Here is a 22,204-nt window from a genome sequence, read left to right as displayed (position 1 = left end):
TATGGGAACATATGTATATGTATAACTGATTCACTTTGTTATAAAGCAGAAACTAACACACCATTGTAAAGCAATTATACTCCAATAAAGATGTTTAAAAAAGAAAAAGAAACGAAGACCCAACACAGCCATAAATAAATAAGTAAATAAATAAAAATTAAAAAAAAAAAAAGTTCTAGGCCTTGAGAGGGTAACAGGGAGCAGACAGATGGAACAGACTTTTCCAGTCTGGGCTGAGGTCTGAGGTTATCTTTGGGGCTTCATGTGACTAGAGACTGAGGTATCTATTTACATTTTATCAAAATCATTTTCATTATTCTTTTTAATACAAATTTACATAGGATTAAATCCAACAGTGGGAGTGCACTTTTAGAAGTCTTCTGAAAGTCTGAAAGTAATTTCTTGCACTTTAAAATGTCCTGTCTGCCAGGTCCTGAGAAGCAGCTTCCAGGGGTCCTGCCTCTGTTGCTTGTGACGGTTTGGTTGCTTGGTTTCTGGGCACCTTACTCAGTAGCAGTTCCAAAGGCGTGTTCAGGGGCCCCCAGAGGTGGAGGGCTGGGCATCAAACAGGAGCCCTGCATCCTGGGTAGGGGGGGTCTCCTCACCCCTAATGGTAGTAGGCCTATTAGGACGATTTGGAAGCAACTTTGTTACAGGAAGGCCTAAAATCCATGTAGACAGACCTGGGCAAGAGCCTGGCCCTTGGTGTTCTGGCCTCTAGAGATGGTCATGGTGACCCAGGGTGGGAATGCTGACAGGGACATCTTTGTCTGCCAGACCTTCCTCTTTCCCCCTCCTGACTTCCTGAACCATAGCTGCGCTCCCCGGGTGCCCTGGGGCAGGCTCCAGGGGGTGCTTGGCAGCTCTGAAACCTAGGGCTTGTCTGTGGAGGACGGCAGTGACAGGCTAGGGGTCCTCATTCTTGGTGGGTTGGGTGGTGCAGGGCCTGAGGCAGAAGGTGAGGATAGGCACAGCCTCCTGCCTAGCAGCTGCTGCCCAGACAAGTGTCCCACCAGGAATCCTTTGTCAGCTCTCTGTCCGTCTGTCCACAGGGTGAAGGAGGTATACAGGCTGGAGGAGATGGAGAAGATTTTTGTCAGGTGAGTGACTCAGCCAGGGTAGCTCAGGATTTGAGAAGAGTTGGGGTGGGGGGCATGGCAGTGTCCAGGATTCGTTCTCTTTTTCTGTAGAGGTGGGTTAGGGGTGCGGCGGTGAGTTGCCCTGGTGGCTGCCTCTACCCCCCCACCTCCTTTGCCTGCATGGCTCAGCCGCAGCCAAGGGCCCCCCAGCTGAGAGCTGATTCAGCAGTGTCAGGAGGGGAGCAGGGCGGGTGTGCATCAGGCAGAAATATGGGCTCGCTGATGCCGTAACAGTTAAGAGGGGTGTGTGCATCAGGCAGAAATACCAGCGGGCTTGTTGATGCTGTAACAGTTACAATTGTCCCTGCTAGGGGCAGAGCAGCAAGCTGCTTGAAACACTATAAGTCCCAGCTTCTGGTGCTGACAGAGAGATTGAGCCTGGAGGGGTAGAGGGGGCATAACTGCTTCCTCATAATCTTAGCGGTGTGCAGGGTGCTCAGATCTGAGGGTCTCATCCTGGGTGTGCCCCTGTGGCCACTGGAGCTGGGCTGGGTCTCAGTGCTCCCGAATTAACTCTTTAGTAGCCACACTGATGCCATGGGTAGTGAACTGAAGACCCAGTGGCGCTCGTAGTCTCAGATCTTACCCTTACCGGTGTCACCCTGACACCCCGCAAACAGCAGCAACATAGCAGGCGCGTGTGTCACTTCCCTGCCTCTATTGCTTAGTTGGGAGTTCAGAGCCTGAGTTCTAAACCCAGCACCGCACTCACTCACTTGCTGTGTGGCCTGGAGCAACTCAAGTCTCTGCCTCAGTTTCTCATGTTGAACTGAGGTAAAGTACTGTGGTTGGTTGGCTGATTTTGACATTAGCCAGAGACTAACGTTAGGGCTTTCTCTCTCTCTCACACACTCACGCTTCCTGTTTGCATGCCTACTCTGGAAAATCAAGGTTAGAAATGAAGATCATCAAGGGCTCCAGTGGCACACCAAAGCTCAGCTATACAGGGCGGGATGACCGGCACTTTGTGCCCACTGGCCTCTACATCGTCAGGACAGTGAATGGTGGGTGATGAGCCACTGTTCCCTAACCCCACTCCCTCAGCCAGGGCAACTGGCCCAGACCCTACTTGAGCTGGAGCTAAGGGCTCCCTACTGAGGTGGGCATTTCTTTGAGGTGTATGTTGAGGGGGACTGTGTTCCCTGAGCCTCTTCTGTTCTTCGGTGGATCCTGGGGGTTGGGCTGGGGCTGGAGAGAGGGGAGCCCAACTTGTATATGCACGCGTGGTGTCCTCATGGCAGGAGAAGGGCCTTCCCAGTGGGCAACAGCTGATCCAGAAAGTCAAGCTTGGCCATTCGTATCACCTGTAGAATCCTTTTTCCTTAGTGCCCTCTGGCCAACAGACTCCTACTCCCTCTGCCAGGGCCCGAGAGATGTTGCCCTGGTAGCAGGTTGGCGGGACTGGGGAGGGTTGTTGGGAATTATCTTAGTCGTCTTCCTGGAGCCCCTTTGGGCGGGTGATGAAGGCTGTGTCCTCACAGGCTGTTCTCCGCTGCTGTTTGGTGGGGAGGGGAGTGGAGGAGTGGAGGAACGGGCGTGAAGGAAGGCGTGCTCTTCATTGGCCTGACCTATCCCCCATGGGTATTTTGTGTCCTTTCTGGGCTTCTTCCCCCTTTCCTCCTGTCAGAGCCATGGACTATGGGATTCAGCAAAAGCTTCAAGAGGAAGTTCTTCTACAACAAGAAAACCAAGAACTCTACCTTTGACCTCCCTTCAGATGCCATTGCTCCATTTCAGTAAGTAGCCTTCTTCCAGGCCTGCCGCCAGCAGCCCCAGATACTCCTGCTAGAATGCCAGCCTGACCTCTCGGGGCACACCGGGTCCTGAGACTGACTGCTGCCCACGCAGGGGCTTCCCACGAGGGTATGGCCGTGATGGTTGGGGGTCCTGGGTGTGAAGGGCCCGACCCTGGCCGGGGCGTGGGCTAATGCTGAGGTCCACAGTCTTGCCTTCGGACCCAGTGTGTTGCCGGATTGTTGGTCATAGGTTTCGACAGCAGCCAGTAGCCCTGATGTGCCTGTAATTAGCCACTGACACCAGCGTGTCACCACACTAATACTGTTCTATTAGAGCAGCAGAGACAGATAAACCAGGAATATCAGTAACTAAAGGATCCAGTAGGAGGCAATTAGCAGCAGCAGAAGCTGTGTGTTGAGAAAAGCTGGTTCTGGAAGGCAGGGAGGAGCAGGGCCTACTAGGTACATTTGGCTGCCAGAGGGGAGACTCTCAATTGGAGTCAATTAGTGAGACCTGCCCTCCCCCCCGCCGCCAGCGCACACACACACACACTCTTAAGAACACCCATCCCCGAAGTCACGGGTGCCAGGGTGGGTGGTGAGCTCTTGGACCTGCTCCACGTGGGTACAGCCCTCTGACCTCCCTTCTCCTCCCCAGCATCTGCTACTACGGCCGGCTCTTCTGGGAGTGGGGGGATGGCATCCGTGTGCATGACTCCCAGAAGCCCCAGGACCCAGACAAGCTGTCCAAGGAGGACGTCCTCTCCTTCATCCAGACGCACAGCGCCTGAGGATGCCCACCCCTGCCGAATGCCCTGTCGTTCCCTGAGCCTGGCCATGAGGTTGGTGGCCTCCTCTGAAGAGCTCAGTTGGGGCCTTCTGGGACACTTTTTGGAATTCCCTCCCCGGAGCCCTTCCTGGGAACTGTCTCCCCTGCCGGGACTCAGCCTGAAGGATGCAGCTCCTACAGCACGTTTGAGGTCAGGGCCCAGGGCACATGGGGCCAGTGGAGGATGTGTCAGAGGGCAGCAGGGCTTCGGCTCTGCCATTCCTTCCTGTATCCTGTAGACTCACTTTTCTGAGTTCCACGCAGTGCCCTGAGGGCGGCCATGCCCCTGCTTTGCCCAACTTTTTATTGGGCCGACCCTGAGAGGCAGGAGGCCCACTGTTGTGAGCTGGCCAGGAGCAGCTGCTATATAAATCAAGGTTTTGTTTCTTTGAACTTGTTCTGTTTTGATGCCAAGTTGGAGATTTTCTTGTCTCCTCCCCCTACCCTCTCCTGGTCTTCCCTGGAGTTCTTCCCAGCCCAAACCTCTGACCATCCCGCAGGCCGGGAAGGGGGGGCATGTGGACCCCACATCTCTGACACCACGTCAGGATGCAGGTAGCATTGTCTGGTGGTGGGTGTGACTGCTTCCTGGGGTTGTAGAGCCTTCCTGGGCCTCACCCCTTTTGATCTAAACCTCGGGCAGCTCTAGAAGGGGAGGAAGCAGCCTTGAAGACCTGCCATTTTCTATGCGCCAAACAGTAGTGGCCCCACTGTAACAGAGGTCCTGTTGGGTTGGGTCGCACCCTGGCACTCCTGTTTGTCCCAGCCACCTTGCCACCCTCCCCCCTCCTTTGTTTTTTCATCCCCAGCAGGAGGCACAGTTGCTTTTGTTTGTCCTTTTGTGGTCACTCCATTTCCTCTATCTTGGCGGGTGGAGGGGGAAGCTGGGCAGTAGCTTTGGGTGGGGGAGGGAACCTGTGGTTGTTTTTAATGGGAAATACCTCTCAGAGATGCTCCTGTGGGCTCCCTAGGGCCTCATCCCAGTGCTAGACTGGTTTCCATGGAGATAGAGGGCACTGAGGCTCCCCATGAGGTTGGAATTGACTCCACCTCAGGGGTCTCAGGCCAGCATCCCCCAGGCTGTCAGCAGCACCGCTGAGATGCTGTATTTCCACCCAATTCTGGGTATCAGCGTGTCTTGCAGAATCTTGGATCATTAAAGATAAACATATTTTTAATGCCTGTGTGGCTCTGTGCTGGGGCTTGTCCTTCGGTGCTTTGTGGTCTGGGACTTGCATGAATGAAACAGCTTGGGCTGGAGGGGAAGGGGAGGAAGCTGTACTCAAGAGGGGAGAAAAGAGGGTTGGCTTAATCAGAGCCTTGTCCAAGCTCAGGGCTGCTGTTTGCTGCCAAAGAGGGGCCCAAGGAAGAGTCAAAATTATGTGGCTCCTGTGAGAAGCAGGGATTAGAGAATGAATGAACCTACAGCCCAGCAGGGCAGTGTGACAATCCAGGATCAGTGTGTGTGACTAAAATAACAGAGGCGTTAGACCAATTAGTGCCACTAGACAGGGGGAAGGGAGGGAGGGAGAGATGGTCTCGCTGACCGCGCCAACCTCCCCTGTTCTGCGTCTGCACTGGAGGCCGTGCAGGTGCTGATGGCGCCTCTCCCTCTCTGCTCTAGGCTAGCGTTTCTCCACCAGTCCCATCACCGGTGCAGGTTCTCCCTTAGAGCCCGCTGCCTACACATTGCTTAGCTCCTTCACCTGGGCCCCCAGATTCCTTCCTTAATGTTTCACAGCCTTAGTTTCGCTCCCAGGGCAACTCCTTTCCTTGCTTTTACTAACTTATTTGGTGTGATCTCGGCTTCCAAGCCCCTTCATCCTTTTGGTTGCCCTACTCAGCCTTACTCCAGCCTCCCACTCCCAGCCATCCTGGCCCCTGTGCTGGGAGTAGAGGGATGTGCTCAGGGGCGGGGTTGGGGGGGATGTCTGTGTTTGCTGCTCCTGCAAACCCCGCCTGATTTACTGGCCACTCACCGTAAGTCTGTGTGGTCATTACCGTGGCTCCGGCTGCCCACTGGCTCTGCCACACCTCGCCAGACTTGCAGCCTCTTGAAGATGGATTAACTCCGCACTCCCGTGGGACCACCACACGACCACCTCAAGTCCCCAAGTTGCCCTTTGCTGCACAGGCTGCATTTTTTCTGCCATAATCACAGGCAGTGGCATCGACTGGAGGGCAAGACAGGGTTTGGTGGGGGGTGGCGGACAAGTGGTGCAAGGTCTGCCTCTCAGCCCCAGCAGTGCCCAAGTCCTCGAGATGGCGCCCACCATGGTTTGCCTTAGGAAGCACTTTGCTAACGCCTTATTCCCCACCTAAGCTGGGGGCTTACCTTCAGGCCCCTCTCCTCCCTTGCATCCTGAATGCCACCCCACTGCCCCCAGCTGCCACCAGATCATGACATTTACTCAGCACACAGAAGCAGCCAGGGTGGTCTTTATTGCCTTTCCCTTGGGCTAAGCCAACACAAAGTCCTGGAGACTCAAGCCCCACAGCAGGAATGGGAGGCGAGAGGGGCTGGGCCAACAGGAAGCCCTGCTCCGATGTCTGGGTCAGGGAGAAATGGCCCTTGTACCTTGGTCCTCTTGAGGTTTGAAGGGCCTGCTTGGCTGTGACCACGGAGCTGAGGGGAAGCCTGTGCTGACTGGAGGAATCTCAGGCTCACAGGGTCCAGTAGGCGTAGATAAGCGTCAGAAGGAGGAAGATGGCCACAGACAGCAGCATGTTCTTCCGGTTCTCCTGCCGAAGCAACTCCAGCTCCTTCTCTGGGAGGAAAAAGGGTGGTGGACAGGTGGTCTGGGCCCATCTGCTACTCTCATCTGCCTCCGCCTATCCCACCAATGGGTACACACACTGCTGAGCACAGAGGTGTTCCCTCCCAGCTGCCTCCTTATCCATAAAAATGACTGTCCTCCTCGATCTGCCCAGATTTGGCTACAGATCTTGGCCCAAAAAAGCCCCAACCCCCAATGCTGCTCAACCATTTCTTTCCAAATGCAGTTGAGGATGGAATATATGAGGGAGTCACAAAAAGGCCACACCCCAAAGCCAAGCTAGGTGGTAGCGTGGCCTCACCAGGTGAGCCCTCTGGCCCGTCACTGGGTGCCCCCGTGGTGCTCCTCCTCCCAGGGTGTCTCATCTGGTCAACTAGAGACTGAGGGCAGCTGGGACCTCCTGGGGCCTGACACTGGAGTAGGGACAGGGCGGGCCCACACCACCGGTGCTTCTAGCCCTGCCCTGCTGGATGCCCAGCTCAGCAGGAACGAGGGATGCTAAGACGAGGTAGTCTGTGCCCACAAGGCAGGCAGGCTGCCTCTAGAGGAAGCCAGCCCTGCTATGTTACAGCCACACTGTATCCATTCAGATGATACACAGGTGGTTAGTATTCTGTGAGGGATGACGTGAGTGGTAAATGCTACAATTCTGTGTGAACATTGCTAGGTTTGAGAGGGAACTGATGTCCCATCCCTCGCTGTGTGAGGAAGCAGGGAGATACCTGCAAACCAGCTCTGGGCAGGCCAGACGGGACCCGGGTAGGGGTATGTGACAGGCACCGTGCTTACAGTGTTGATTCAACCTGGTTCCTACAGGAGGCTCCCTGCCATATGGACTATTCTAGGGCTGATTCTTGGCCAGGTCTGGCCCCTCAGGGTGAATAGAACAGACAAGCCTGAGGAGCCTCTGCAGACCCATTTCCTCCCAGGCTGCTGAGGGGAGCGCCCAGCAGCCACCCTCTAGCTCCGTGCCCTGTCTGGGCTCTACCTGGCTCTGCGCCCAGCACCCAGAAGGTGGCAGCATTGCTCCACTCGCAGTAGCCCTTCACAGCGCCCAAGTGGGAGGTTCATCCTCCACCCTGGACCCCAAAGACCCTATTCCCATCACTCCCATTGCAGGGTTTTCCTGGGAGGGAGTGGAGGTCTGGGAGGAGGGGGCAGGGAGGACAGACCTCCCAAGTCAGGGTGGATGTGAGGCTCTCTTCTCCACCTGGCCACAGCCATACCCCTTCATCCCACAGGGGAAGAACAGACCCACAGGACTCTCCATCTCTCTTGGAACAAAGGAACAAACTTGCTCTTCCAGGATGCTGGGCCTTCAGTTGGTTCCTGCAACCCCCTGGGGGCTGGCTCTCTCCCAAAGAATGCCCTTGACCCCCATCACTTTGTGGGCTCCCTGGGCTGTCTGACCCTTCCTGATCCTGGGACGCGAGGGTGGGGCTGGTAATGGCAGGGAGCTTTCTTACCATAGTTGGAGGCTTTGTTCATCAGGCTGCTTTTCTCCTTCTCCAGAGAACTCCTGTGAGGGGGAAGGGGTCAAAATGGCTCAAGCCCTTTTTCTTTTTCCCACCTCAGGGGCAGCTGGCACACCAGAGCAAGGGAGACAAGAGGAACATGGGCCCAGGTCTCTGGTGGCAGGGGGATGGGAGGGGTGGCAGTTGAGGGCTGGAGCCCCGGGACAGATAGGAAGGACTTGGGGAGGTTGGGAGGAGCATTACCTGGCCTCTGAGCTCAGCTCCGCCCCATAGAGCCTGGAGTTCACAGCCTCCAGGTCTCTCCAGCATCGTGACAGCCTCTTCTCCAGCCCATCCATCTGAAAGACACAGCACACCCAGCAGGTAGAGATGGGTGGCAGAGCCTTTCAGTTTTCAAGACAGCTGGGATCCTGGGATCGGGAGGAGGGAGCCTCTAGGAGTCTTTGAACTAGCAACTATGTTTTGCTGTCCTCTACCTCCACGTGGCTAGAAACAGCTTTGACTGTTGCTCAGGGTCTCCAAGCTGCCCTGACCCACTGGGCCAAGCATGGGTTGGGGCAGATAGGAGCAGCCCTCCCAGTCAGCTGTCTCCCCAGCACAGGCCCCAGTTGGGCCCCACGGCAGGAACAACCAGAGCCCTGAATGTGGCAGGCACAGGCGGCTCCTAGAATGAAACGAGACGATGCAGGAAGCCTCTGCCTTTCCAAAGCATTCCACACGTGATTAGACATCTAGGGGCCAAAAAGCAGAGTCATGTTTTCACGTTGGTACACTTCATCTTAAAGTAACCTAAGCTGTAATAATATACATTTTTCCATGAGATTCAATAAAAGTTACTGACAGTACAGCTCAAAAACACTTCTGTTGATTTCTGACTTGGTTCTTGCGCGAAAGCATTGACCATCATCAAGATAGCTGTAACTTGTGGGGCAAAGTAGCTAAGCTCCTGAAAGGCTGCATACCAAAGGTACCAGTTCTCCCATTTGTTTTGATTATAGTTTCAGAGATGTGTTCTTGGGGAAATAATTTGAGTTATGGGGAAATGTTTTATGAAATACTGGACTGGATCATACAAGGTCCTGGTATCATGCATTTGGCTTTGAAAGTTCATCTGTGTCCATCTGTCTCCAGGTGTTTGTCTAATCGGCCACCTCTCTAGGCCCGGGCCTGTTCTTCTTGAACCTCTGCCCTGCTGGTGGGAGCCCAGATTTCAGTGGGTGGGAGTTCAGAGGGCCCTGTGTCCCTCATGACTGAATACTGCTTTGGGTCCAGCTAATGCTTGATTTTCCATATGACTTCACTCATTCTCACCACATCCCTGGGAGGGATAGCAAATATTGATACAAGCTCTATTTCACAAATGGGAGAATGGGTCCTCCAAATGGAATGACTTTTCTGAGGAGTCAGAGTGGAACACTCCTTTCCTTATCGGTCTCAGCCAGTTCTCTGCTCCAATCCTTTCTGGAGTGGCCCCTGGACAGACGGTAATCAATGACTGCAACTACGAATCCCAGCATCCCTGGCCAGTGTTCTGGGGCCAGTGTCAGAGTCGCACTTGAAGACTCTGGGCCTTCTGCCCCTCCCCCTGGCCAGTACCCATCCCAGCCATTCTGGGTCAGCTACTTTCCCTCGTCCCAACGCCCAGCCCAAAGGACACACCATCTACCCCCTTCCCTGCAGCCCCAGCCTGCTGCCAACTCCAGTTCTGGAAGCAGGGCCCGGTGGGAGGGAGCAACTGCAGAGCCTTGAGTTAACTGCTTGGTTAATTGTGTCACTTCTCTGCTAACGGGCACCAAAGGGAGGGCTGTCCTGGGAAACAGCCCCAGCCAGGAGATGGGGCCTGTGCCTGGGAGGCCAAAGGCCATGCTGGAACCTGCGCTGTAGGGAAATGAGCACTGGGAAGCCAGGTTCAGGGAACAGCAACAGCCTGATGTGAAGGTTAGTGGAGACGGAGCCGGGAGGAGCAGGTGCTTCAGGCCACCATGAAGCCTGCCCTTCATAGCAGTACCCCCAACACACACAGCCAGCCCCCCTAAGTACCCTAAGACTTGCTGTTTCCACTTCCCGGTGTAGAAACCACAAACAGAGCACCAAATTCCATGCTGGGTCCCACACAAAGCTTGATTCTTGATGCTCTATCTCCTCCGTGAAGCCTTCTCTATGGCCCTTGGCTGGAGAGGTGCTGCCTCCTTCCCCTGGCTGATTAACCAAGCCTTCTCTCGTGAAGCTGAGCGCATATTGTGTCATCCAGCTACATGTGTCCAAACCTCATCTTGCCAAACTCTGGGAGCCCCTAGGGCAGATAATGTAAACCTGCAGCCCAGTGGTCAAGTCTAGCCCAGATCGGCCCATGCCACTTGTGTATGTGACTGCCTGGCTTCTAAGGATGCCTGACTTTGTAGCTCCTGTCCTAGAAGGCCTGGCCCACTGCAATCCTTGTGTTTGTAGCCATGGAGGAATGAGTAGGGTTGGGTGTGGGTGGGGCCCAGGGGCTGGGCCTCATGTGGCACCGGGAGTCTAAAATCCTCCCCTCATGCCCACAGAAGCTGGAAGAAGCTAGGAGAAGCAGCTGTATGTGCACATAGATTATGTACTTTGTGGATTACCCAGTGCAAGTATTAGTCCTAGGTTAGATTTCTCCCTGCCCCACCTTCGGCCAGCCCCTGGTTTGCATGTCATTCTGAGGAGGAAGTTTGGGGACTTCCATCCCTAAACACCTCTACAAGGCTACCAGGGGCCCAAACGGGATAACTGGGCCAGAGCGAGGCCAAGAACTCACGCTCAGCAAAACCTTTAAATTGAGGTTGGCAAACCACAAGTGGCCAAGCTGGTCTGCTGTCATGCTCTGGGCAGGGCCTGTGGAGCTGGCAGCTAGAGGCCTTTATCTGAACGAGCCCAATCTATCTGCAGTTCCATGAATACCCCACTATCACTTACCACTTTTTAATGAGCTTGAACAGACTAACACAAATCAAGGTTTTAGGGACTCAAGTTCTAACCTCCCTCTATGAATATTTATGTCCTGCTGCAGCTCTCTCTGATTCCCTTCTAAATATCAAGTTCTCCTCCTTTATAACCCAGCTGCTTGATATGGGCTGAGTGAGGGGGAGTCTGGGACCGTCAGGAGGCTCTTCAGTAGGCCACAGACCCATCCTCAGAAGGTGACCCCACTGGCAGTTAAACACCCTGCAGCATTTGTTGATGCAGAAGCCAGTTCTCAAGCAGCTATAATAATGGGTGCAAAAATTCTAGTGACCTACTGGCCGCAGATAAGGCAGGGAGGGAGGGTCAGGATGCATCTTTTAGTTGTGGCTGGGGTCGGGAGTGGTGGCTACAGAGCAAAGCTAGCCCAGCAAGATGGACCCAGAAATAGGGGAGAGGACCCAGGAAGTGGGCCTTAAAAGAAGCCAACGTCAACTCTCAACGTCGTGCACATAGATAATGCACTTCGCAGATTCCCCAAAACAAATCTATAGTCCTTGATTAGCTTCCTCTCTGCCACTGGGCTGAAGTCAACAGAGGACAAGATAGCCAGGACCAGGAGAGAAAACACGGGTTAGGACCAGAATAAGGAGACAAATGTCAAGAAGATTCTGGAAGCATAAGGGTCAGAACTGGGCAAGCAGCTGGGAGCCCAAGTGCTCAGAAGCCTGAAATTGTAGTTCCTGAAAAGTGTGGTAATAAGGAGTTTGGGCTGTAATCAGATGCCTCAGCTGGCCGTTCACTTGCCGTGTGTCTAGGTGACTTCCTTAATTCGGTGCCTCAGTTTACTCATGTGTAAAACAAAGATAATAATGTTTCCTATTTCAGAGAATTGTGAGGATGATAGGAGGCGATACGTGTAAGATACTTAGAACAGTGCCAAACACACAGAGTGATGGTATAACAAGTGTTTGCTAGCATTATTATCAGAGAATGGTTTTCACTGGATCTGTAGGGAATAAAAAGAAAATTGAGTTAATATGTGGCAAGAGTAAGAGGAGATAGAAGCAGGGGTGCGTGATGGAGAGTACTCTCCATTGGTCACTGGCTGGCAGCAGCAGGGAGGGGAGCCCCTCTGGCTCGGATATGGCCTTCCTGATTCTATGGAAGGGTTCAGCAGGGATGGGGCCTGCAGGGTAGACCATCACAATAGCAATGCCTCTACAGGCCAGCCTCTCCAGCTGGCTCGGGACACAGCATGCTGGGAACCTCATGATCCTGCCGCGGGTTGAAGCTGGGGTGGGGTCCGGAGCTGGTGCCAAGTTGTAGAGGCTCGGCCTGCTGGAAGCTGAGGATGAGAGGTCTCGGGCAGCGTCTAAGGGCAGAACAGACTCAGGTGTGGTCTGGGCCCTGGTGGGCATCTGAGGAGACGTGGAATAGCAGGTGGAGCCTAGCAGCTGGAGCACAGGTTCACCGACGCCATGGCTCTACGGCGCCTGGTGCCCAGCTAAGCTGGGAGCAGGAATGCAAAGCCCCAGGACTAAGGCAGAAAGCGGCCCCATCAAAGAGATCCGACCAACTCCAATGGGAAGAGGAGGCTACACTCTGGAGGCCAGGGAGGCTCCCAGGATTCCTGCCCAACAGGCTGGATAGTAGGTCAATTGGCAGGAAGGGCATGGCTGACCCAACTGGTTCAGTTCTGGGACTTCCCTGGAGCTGCAGGGGGCAGCACTGCTGGCTGTGACTGTCACAGGTAAAGTAATAGCCACGGTAGGGACTGAGACTGGCACTCATTCAGGCACAGAGTCGGGGCAGAGAGTGGATGCCCCTGATGTACAACAACATGGACACAAGGAGTGTCCATGCATTACGTTTATACTCAGAAGACCAAGTGTCCGTTTGTTTCCAGGAAAAAAGAACAGTGTGTCTGAGTCATTGAGATGACAGTCAGTAGGTGAAACGGCTGCAAAGGGACCTGAGGAATCAGTAAGGCAGTGGTGTGAGCTCCATAACAGTCAGCCAGCTGTGCCTTCTGGCACGTCACACAGAGCTGAGGACCTGGTAGGTGTTGTGTAAACCTGTGTGCAAGCAGTTCAGGGGACTGGGAAAGAGGTGGTGAATATGCAGGGTGTCCTGGTGGGAAAGTCTACTCTTGACCCCAAGACCAGAAGTAGCTAAAACCTGCCCATGGAGACCGCTGGTCTGAGCCTCGCAGGGAAGAAGGGAGGAGAAGAAACGGAGGGAGAGAAGACATATGGGGCAGGGAGTGGGAAAGAGCATCCCTCAAGTAGGAGGGAGCTGAGGGCCCCAGGGGAGACCCTGGAGACAGGATCCAGGAAGTTTGTACTTTAACAGGAAAGGCCCACGAGGGATTCCTCCACAGTCAGGATGGGAACCGCTGCCTTTCTTAGCCAGGCACGGACTGGGGGATCGGAGCCTGGTGGGTGGCTTCAAGAGTGGGCAAAGGAGCAGGCTCAGTGAGGAGAAGTATAAGACCAAGGATTCTCCACAGAGGTGGGGATGTTTCCTGCAGAAGAACTTGAAGTTCTGAAGTCAGACTGACAGTCAAGGTCAGCAGAGGCCCCAACCCCAGCCAAGTGGGGCCACTGCTCCTGCTGGCAGTCATCAGAGCCAGGGTCTCTTCCTGCGGCCTTCCTCCAGGACCCCTCCCTCAGAAGCAGCTCTGAGCGCTCGGCTGGCAGTTCAGTAGCCCTGAGCCAGCTAAGCAAAATCACCTCTGCCACCTGACTTGGGGAACAACACCCTATTCTCAGAGCTTTAGGGAAGTCTCCCTGGAGTCCTATATGCCATAAAACCACTGTGTTAAGAGAAACTGTAAAATTCTCCTGGAATCCCTGGGTGACGTCTTTTCAGGAATGTGGAGCCTCCCAGTACGGAAGCCCAGAATGAGGCCTCTTTGGGGGCAGGGAAGGTGAGTGCCATCTCGCACACGGATAAGTGCCCAGTACCCAGGTCAGGCCAGGCCCGCGGGGGGCCAGCTCCAGCTCTGGCTGCTGCCGAGGCCTCCCAGCAGCTTTTATTCTGCCAACAAGCACTATTGAAGGTGGCTGAATGGTGCTCCCACAAGCATCTTGACAGCCTGGGAGGTGGCTCCCTGCCCACTCCCTAAGGAGCCACTGTCTAGGGCCAGACTTTCTTCTGGGAAAGGGCAGAGGCACCCTTGGGGCTTGGCACTGCCAGGCAAGCCACTGTGCTTTCTGGTTTAGGAAGTTGTTTCCGGTCTTGCTGGCCTTGCTCTTGGGAGATTCTGGGCTGTGAGTGACAAGAAGTGGCTGGGAATGAGTTAACCTCAGGAGTCAAGCAGCGGTCATGGGGCATATCCTGCAGCTGCCTGGCCGGGTCCTTGCTGGGCACCAAGACCTAATAAAGAGCACGGTGTCAAGGTACCTGAGCCCAACTCAAATCATGGACTTTCACATGTCTGGATGGCACAGCACAAGTCAGAACAGCCTCTGGATGCCCAAAGTCCACAATAATACCAGTAGCAGCCAACACTTCGGTAGCAGGCATATGTGCCAGGCACCGCTCTAAGCACCTCACATGACTCCCTCACACGTGGGGATGAAGTAACTTGTCCAGGGTCACGCAGCCAGTACCCGGGGGAGCGGGCGGTGGGAGTCGGTGCTGTGAGCTACCAGCACACATGGGGGAAGCTCAGAGGCACCAGCCCGGAGCCACTCTTAGCTCCTGGCTGTAAACTCCGCTCCTTACACCCTGGGCCATGCGGTTTGTGGGCAGCTTCCCGTATGCTCCCCAATGTCTGCATCAACTCAGCAAGGAAGGGACTTTTTACAGTCTCCCTTTTACAGAGGAGCAAACTCTCACACGGAGAATTTAAGCAAACTGCCCCAGGTCATGTCACTAGGAAGTGGCAGAATTGGGGTCTGAATCTGGGTTTTTCTGCTTCAGAGCTTATGCTCTTTCCATCTCTTCAAGCTCTTTCTCCAAAATCCCTCATGAAAACATTCATGACAAAGAAGGGTTCTGTGGAACAAAATCATTCCACATCCCAATCGAAACCCATCTAAGCTTGTTGATCTGGCTTTAACAGATTCTCTACTCTGAATAATCTTGTATAAGGGCTTTGCTTGCTTTCTGTCCACATAACAGATACTCACTGTGAGGGGAGAACCTGACTGAAATCTGTTTGCTTGGAGACAGTGAGCGTCTCCAAGCCCAGCATCTGTCCTCACATTGAAGGCAATTACGCTCTAACTCTGGGCTTCACGGACATCCCAGGCACCCTCCTCCAAACCGCCTACGCTGCCAAAGCACCCTCCAAAACACACACAAAACAGACCTGGGTTTGAGAAGGAAAAAGGTGGGCTAGTTGGGCCTGATAAACCCTCCTTTCCCCAAAGTCTTTCTTCTCACTTGCTAATAACTCACAGGCCGGAGAGTGGTGTCAGCTGTTTCAGCTCCAGCCCCAGCAGTCTGAGAACCGGATTTCTGGAAATCCACTCATTTTCACATGTCAGGGAAGCCCCAGAACGTTTATTATAATGGGTAGAGAAGCCGGACCGCCTGCCCAGATGGTCTCTGGCAGGAGAGCAGGGGCTTCCCATCTGGGGCCTTGAGGCCACACAGCCAAGTGACATGGGGGTCACGGGCCTTAATTTTCCAGGTGACTATTCTCAAACCCCAAAGGACCGATTACCCTGATACCGCTTACGGGATGTTCTTCTGTGGAGGAGGCTCTGTGAGGGCAGAAAACAAAAACCTCCGCCATGGCTCCCAAATCATCAGAAGTTTCTCTCCCAGGCTGGGCAGATGAAGACAGTAAACCTTCCCCGTTTTTAATCAATGAACAACTTTCAGGAAAAGCAGAGAGCCAAGGGACTTGTCATTTCTCTGGAGAGTCACCTCCCGCCCCAGGTCAGGAACGTGGAGGTCCTCCTGAAGCCCGCGCAAGCTCCGAGGCCTTCTGGCCTCTGAGAGGCTCTGCAAGCGGAGCCACATCAGTCCTCACCTGAAGCCTTCAGCTGTCCCCGGGCCAGAACGTTGTCTGGGGTTTCCTTTCTCTTCTTTCCCCCAATATATATTTTTTGATAAAGAAGCAAAAGCTTCTTCATCGCTGAAAGGCTCAAAGCACTTTTCAAGAACTGGCATCCACCCCGTGCCTTATGAATTCATTAATTAAGATGCTGGCAAACAGCCACTCCACACATGCTGACATCCAGCCGTGTTAGGTAATGAGGTTTTAGTCTCCTGACCCCCATCAGATGGAGTGGAGCCAGACGCAAGCTGCCGAGAGAAATCACCTGCCCAATGGCGACCTGTCGCTTGCACCTGGCAGCAGGTGAGGCTCATTTAATGGTCAGCCGCCCTTGAACTGTGTCTGCAGGTCTCAAGCCTTTCTCTCAGCCCTGACTGGGCAGCCACCAGCAAGACAGTGTCCAGCCGCCTGCTCCACTGTGGCCTCCTGATCTCTCACCAACGAACCACTCAACTGGGCCCAGAAGTCAGGGGTGAGGGTTCAAGTGCCTCCTCTAGCCTCTCAAAACCAATTCAGTAAATATTTATTGATAGTCCACTAGGCTGCTTCCATCCCTTGTCTCAGAACATTGGTAGGTTCCTGTCAGCCTTGTAACAGCCTGTTCCAGAACTGAGACTGTCTTCATCCACACTTAGTGCTCCTCCCTGCCCCCAGGGAGCTCACAGTGCTGGCAGACACTACACAATCACAAGTGTCCACGCTCCTCTCCTCCTGGTGTTCATCCTACCTTGGCCATTTTCTCCACTCAACCTACCACCTACCCTTCATCATCACTGATCCTGGCCCCTTTTTCTGATAAGAATTCCAGTGAATTTTAAATGACTCCCATTAACTTTTATTCCCTCTAGCAGATACTATTAGTTGGCCAACACAACATTGATTCCCAACCCCTCCTCCTTTGCCTGCCTCCACCATAGAAGTAAGAAAAGCTCAACAGATGCTTTCCCAGCCTCAATGCAGCCAGAGGTGGTCATGACCCAGTTCTGGCCAATGAGATGTTCCAGAAGTCGGCTGGGAGACGACTGAGAGAGCTTATGCTTTGCTGATAAAAGGGACAAAGATTGTTATAGTTCCTTTTTCTTTCTTCCCTGACTTAAAGTTGAATATGATGACTGGAGCTGTGGCAGCTATCTTGTGACTAAGAGGAAACAGCTAAGAGAATGCAGAAACACCAGCCCTGACATAGCTGAGCCTTTGAACCAATGCCAGTAGCCACCTCCCTCCAAATTTCTTGTGATGGGGAAAAAAAGTATATTCTTGTTTGATTAGGTCACTGAGGTCAGTTTTCTGTAACCTGTAGCTAAAACCTTTCCAAACTGACAGATTTTTGTACTAGGGACCAGATCCAACCAAGTTATCCCCTTAAAGATGTCAACTAAGACACTGCACATCTGTTAACTAAAGACCAACTGGCTGTTGAAGCATTTAAGACACTAAGAATAGTCCAGCTGTGGAGAAAAAAAAGTACAATGACCAAATAACAGCTCATTACTATCAGAAATTAAAAAACAGGTTTTATATCAGCCAAAATCCTATCAGTTTAGACTGAAATTCATCCTTTCCCTCAGCCAGAATCCTCCTATCAGTTTAGACTGAAATACAACCTTTCTCTCCTCCCACACAACTTGAAAATCAGTACCAGAGCTGATTTCTCACCTGAATTATAATTCTCTCTTGTTATTCAGAATAAAACTCATAGCCAGGGCTTCCCTGGTGGCGCAGTGGTTGAGAATCTGCCTGCCAATGCAGGGGACATGGGTTCGAGCCCTGGTCTGGGAAGATCCCATATGCCGCGGAGCAACTAGGCCCGTGAGCCACAATTACTGAGCCTGTGCGTCTGGAGCCTGTGCTCCGCAACAAGAGGGGCCGCGATAGTGAGAGGCCCGCGCACCGCGATGAAGAGTGGCCCCCACTTGCTGCAACTAGAGAAAGCCCTCTCACAGAAACGAAGACCCAACACAGCCATAAATAATAAATAAATAAATAAATAAAATTAAAAAAAAGAAAAACTCATAGCCAGTTTTTCCCAAATCTGAGATCTCACAAGGTGGCAAATGAGTTGGATAAAAAGGCCTTGAAAGGAGCCACAAGTTGGGAAGGCTGGGAGGTGCCTTGGTGTCCTGGGAGGTGACTGCCCAGTACAGCTGGCTCCAGCCAACCCTCAGGGGGAGTGCTCAGTAATTGCTTCATTACAAGTGGAGGCTGTTTGCAGGTGCTGAGATCACTCACTTGTGGGAGTTTTATTGCACTCGTCAGATTAACAAACATTTTTGATTAAATCACCACTTCATTGGCTTTGAGCACACGACTTTTAATAACAGGACAGTATCTACTGCTACTGAGCACCAGCACACATTCAATACTCAGATCCGCAGGGGGCAAAGGAGGAACAATGTGAGGAGATGGCTAGATGCCAAGTTTTTTCTCAGGTGCACAGTGGCAGAGCTCAAATCTTAGAATATACAAGCAAAAGGTAACCTAGACATCAAGATGGCCAATGTAAATATCTATATTGGTATTGATAGGTTAAAAAAAAAAGGGGGTGAAGGTGACTGGTATACGGCACTAGGAGAGCATGTACCCCACCAAATTCAAAACATTTTTAAAACCCGTGTCAGCCAAACAAAAGACATCTATGATCATCTATGATCTTTATGTGGACCACAGTCAGCGAGTCTGTGTCTGTAACCCCTGGTGAAATTCAAGTCCTTCATGTTACAGATGAGGAAACTAAAGTCCAAACAAGGGGGCTGACTTAGCCACGATGAAAGGACGCGAAAGAACTACAAAGGCTACTGATAAGAAAGCACTGTTTGTTGATTATCCACCCTGTGCCGCACGTGCTAGGCACTTGACAAATATTGTCTTATTTAATCCTCAAAACTACACTGTGAGGTAAGATGCAGTCTGCTGAGGAGAATTGGGCTGTCCACTAAAATACTCTTCTTCCACAGCAATGGAGCCGTAGTTGGGCACGTGGCCTTCTAGCTGATGAATGCATTTCCCAGCTACCCCTTGCAGGCCTTGCATCTTAGCTGCATCTTTGCCAATGGAAAGTGGGCACTCTGGGCCCAGAATTCTTAAGACAGTGGGTGTGCTTTCTCCACTCTCTCTTTCCCACCAGTGGATACCTCAATGGAGTGCAACCTAGTTTCATTCATGAGGTGACAACAGGCCCTGGCCCCCAGCAGAGCCACAAGATGGAAGGAATATGGCAGAACCAACACTGTCCTGGTACTCTAGACCAGGGGTTGACAAACAATGGTCTGTGGGCCAAATATGGTCCATGACTTGTTTTTGTAAATAAAGTTTTATTGGAACACTCTCATTAATTTATATACTGCCTATGGCCACTTTTGTGCTAAGACATCCTATCTGAGTACAGCTGAGTCTCATTATTTGTGGTAGTTATGTTCTATAAGGTTGCCAACAATGAATTAGCAAATACTGAACCAGGTTAGGTTCTGGGGAGCCTCTGGTCACATTTTTATCAGCTGATCAATACAAAACCTTGTTTTGTGTGTGTTTCTGTTTAAAGAGACCTGATTTAATACATATTGTTGATTAATTAACACTGAACTCACATCCAACAGGACTATAACTCATGCCTGAGAAAGCTTATCAAACACACATATTTTCTCCATAAGGCATGTCACAGCCTTCTTGCACTTTGGAAGACTAAACAGCACTTCAGCACTACACTCGAGGGCCATTTTAAACAGCAAAATCACCAAGAAAAGCACAAAAATGCAAGAAACTTGGCAGTAAATAGACCAGAAAAAGGACACTTGTTTACAGCACACAGAAGAGCTGAAAAATAAGACACAGCATTGCCTTGTTCCACCTTAACCAGACACGTGGGCCTCAGGTGAATCAAATCTTGACGCTTTGAGTCAGCCTGTTAATTACTACAAAAGCGTTTCGAGGACTGATTTGGGGGTTACAAATACATTTTAGCAAGTAGACAAACGCACAAATACGGAATCTGTGAAAAATGAGGATCGACTGTAGTTGCAACACAGACCATATGGCCCACAAGGCCTAGAATATTTACTATCTGATCCTTTATAGACAACATCTGCCGATCCCTGCTCTAGCCTGTTAGAAAAAAAAAAAAACATCTTTCTTGTTCTTGAAGCCACTGAATTTTGGAGTTTCCCTGTTATAGCAGCTTATCATGTTCTCATACAGGCTATAAAGTATAGGCTAGTCCCATTTCAGAGTGCCATCTCATTTTAGCACCTATAGTCTCTCTTACAAGGAGATTCACATTTCCATCGTTTTTTTCCCTACCAAGTTGGCCAATATTTCTCAAGGGGTGGTACTAAAACCTCCTGAATAAACACTGCTGTAGCTTGTTAAAAATACAGATTCTTTGTTAAAAATACATACCCAAGTCCTACTGAATTACTCAGGGTGGGGGAGAATTCAACTCTCCATTTTTAAGACAGATGATTCTTAATGCGTTCTTAAGATTGAGAACCACTGAACTGGTAGTAAGGTCAATAAGACCATTACCCAGTATCTTTCTTGCAACCCCAGGGAGGGTGATCTAAGGGAACAGTAACACAGGAGAAACAAGATGCACCAGAAGGCAAATCACCTGTGCTTGATTCTCGGCGCCTCAACCGTTTCAACGGTTGGGCTCTACTTGAAACCTCAGGTTACCCATCTGTAAAAATCTCACAGGCTTGTAGTGAGCGCAAATAAAGTAACAAATAGCAGCTGCTCAATATGCATCAATTTTCTTTCCCTTCCATATGCAGTCAATTATTTGTAAGCTCTTTGCGAACATCACCATTCCAGAATTTTCTACAAATTCCCACAGGTTCCCAAAGTAATTTTCAAGCTTCATGCTTTAGTACCCCGGAGGAAAAATTCCCCATCTCAAGGGACAGTTAAGCCACCAGTAATACATTAAACAGTATGGGGTCACTCACTTCTGGGGGTGCCCTCATCTACAGGTCTCTAACCCTTTGGGATCCCCTCACCTGCGAGTACCCAACCCTTTTGGGTCCCCTTCACTTAAACGTCTCCCCTCAGGGCCTCCAGATTTCGGTGTCATGCCCTCTTTGGGGTTCCCCTTACCTGCCTGTCTCTTCCTCTCTGGAGGTCCCCTGGCCTTCTGTTCCCAGCTCTTGTGGCCCCTCGGGCTCTCCAACCTTCGGTTCCCCCAGCGGGCCGTGTCCCAAACCCACGACGCCCTCACTTCCTCCCCTCACTCCCTCCTCCAACCTGCAGCCGGGCCGACCCACTACCCCGCCGCGGGGAGAAGGCAGTTCACGACGTGGCCCACCCCCATTTCTCCCCCTCACCTCTAGAGCGACGCCCAGATTCTCCCGCTTCTTTTTAGTCATGTTACTTGCCAGGTTCCCGGAGTCATTATTGGACTCGCCCACCGGCGGCGCCACGCATGCGCAAACCCCTGTGCTTCTCCCTCATTGGCCGCCAGGTGGCGGGAGGTGGGACTACTGGCGGTGTCCATCTAATTGAGGGGCATGGCCAGCTTGGCGCGGCCATGTTTATGAGGGGCAACCGCTCTTTGAGGCTTCAGCCTAGCGGGTGGTGGGAAGAGGATAACTAGATTGGCCCGGGAGGAACGATGTCCCACCCAGGGGTGGAGCTGTCCCTTACCTTACTACTTCAAAGGCACTTTACAGCACAGAGAGGCTGTTTCTTCACCCCGTCTTCTTCTGTACCCTTCTTCCTTTTTGTGACCACCTTGCCCAGTTTGAGGCCAGCTCCCATCCCTTCAATTCTGTCAAGTTCTTTCCGACCTTCAAGGCCCATCCTGAAGCACTGATCCTCCATGAAGCCCCATCTTGAGCCTCTTGGCCCTTTGGGAGCTGATCATGACCTTCTGTTGTTATTCCTCCTTTTTGTCTGTTCTTACTTATTTTTCTTGTTTTATTGTAACAGAAACAGCCTACAAACGTCACAGAAAACTTTTAAGTGAAAAGCAGCATCCTTTATCCTACTGCTCTTAATACAGTTACTATATTTGTTTCTGTATATTCCGACCCAGGCTTGGTCTCAGACATTGTATTTTATACTGTTGTAATCCTACTGTACAGTATGCTGTAGACCTATGTCCTTTGAAATGGTTTGACTGTGATCCAATGATTAAAAAATACAATTTTGTATCATGACCCAGTTACCCATATAACTGAAACCAAATTTTCCTCATAAATACCTTTACCACCTTTGATGCACTCAAATATTTTCTAATCTAGTCTATTTCATTAAAAAAAAACTTGGTGGCAGGAGACCTATTAATTTTATTTCATGACTCATTAACGGATATTGAAC

General features: G+C 51.8%; 2 protein-coding genes across 2 annotated transcripts in view; one reads left to right on the top strand and one right to left on the bottom strand.

Annotated features, from left to right (window-relative positions):
• Positions 1-4,882, top strand: part of CMTR1 (cap methyltransferase 1) — a 63,293-nt gene extending 58,411 nt beyond the window's left edge. Inside the window, exons 21-24 of the mRNA XM_061196283.1 lie at positions 1,053-1,100; positions 2,031-2,143; positions 2,767-2,875; positions 3,534-4,882. Coding sequence (XP_061052266.1) covers positions 1,053-1,100; positions 2,031-2,143; positions 2,767-2,875; positions 3,534-3,666 — 403 coding nt within the window. The 3' untranslated portion in view covers positions 3,667-4,882. The remainder of the gene's footprint in view (positions 1-1,052; positions 1,101-2,030; positions 2,144-2,766; positions 2,876-3,533) is intronic.
• Positions 4,883-6,123: 1,241 nt separating this feature from the next.
• Positions 6,124-21,290, bottom strand: CCDC167 (coiled-coil domain containing 167). Its single transcript, XM_061195095.1, has 4 exons — positions 21,211-21,290; positions 8,200-8,294; positions 7,948-8,000; positions 6,124-6,472 (listed from the first exon to the last, which is right to left on the bottom strand). The coding sequence occupies exons 1-4, from the start codon at positions 21,250-21,252 to the stop codon at positions 6,369-6,371; spliced, it is 294 nt and encodes a 97-aa protein (XP_061051078.1). The 5' UTR covers positions 21,253-21,290; the 3' UTR covers positions 6,124-6,368.
• Between the last annotated feature and the right edge of the window lie 914 nt (positions 21,291-22,204).

Source organism: Eubalaena glacialis, chromosome 7, assembly GCF_028564815.1.
Source record: "Eubalaena glacialis isolate mEubGla1 chromosome 7, mEubGla1.1.hap2.+ XY, whole genome shotgun sequence".
NCBI classification, from domain to species: domain Eukaryota; kingdom Metazoa; phylum Chordata; class Mammalia; order Artiodactyla; family Balaenidae; genus Eubalaena; species Eubalaena glacialis.
Note: the sequence above shows the minus strand (reverse complement) of the source record. Positions and strands in the feature narration are given on the sequence as shown.

Excerpts from the sequence above, each read along its gene's own strand:
- CCDC167 (XM_061195095.1), bottom strand. The coding sequence starts at position 21,252 with ATGACTAAAAAGAAGCGGGAGAATCTGGGCGTCGCTCTAGAG. Across the intron at positions 8,001-8,199 it reads GAGCTGAGCTCAGAGGCCAG|GAGTTCTCTGGAGAAGGAGA; the intron begins GTAATGCTCCTC and ends TCCCCCTCACAG. Across the intron at positions 6,473-7,947 it reads GAACAAAGCCTCCAACTATG|AGAAGGAGCTGGAGTTGCTT; the intron begins GTAAGAAAGCTC and ends TTTTCCTCCCAG.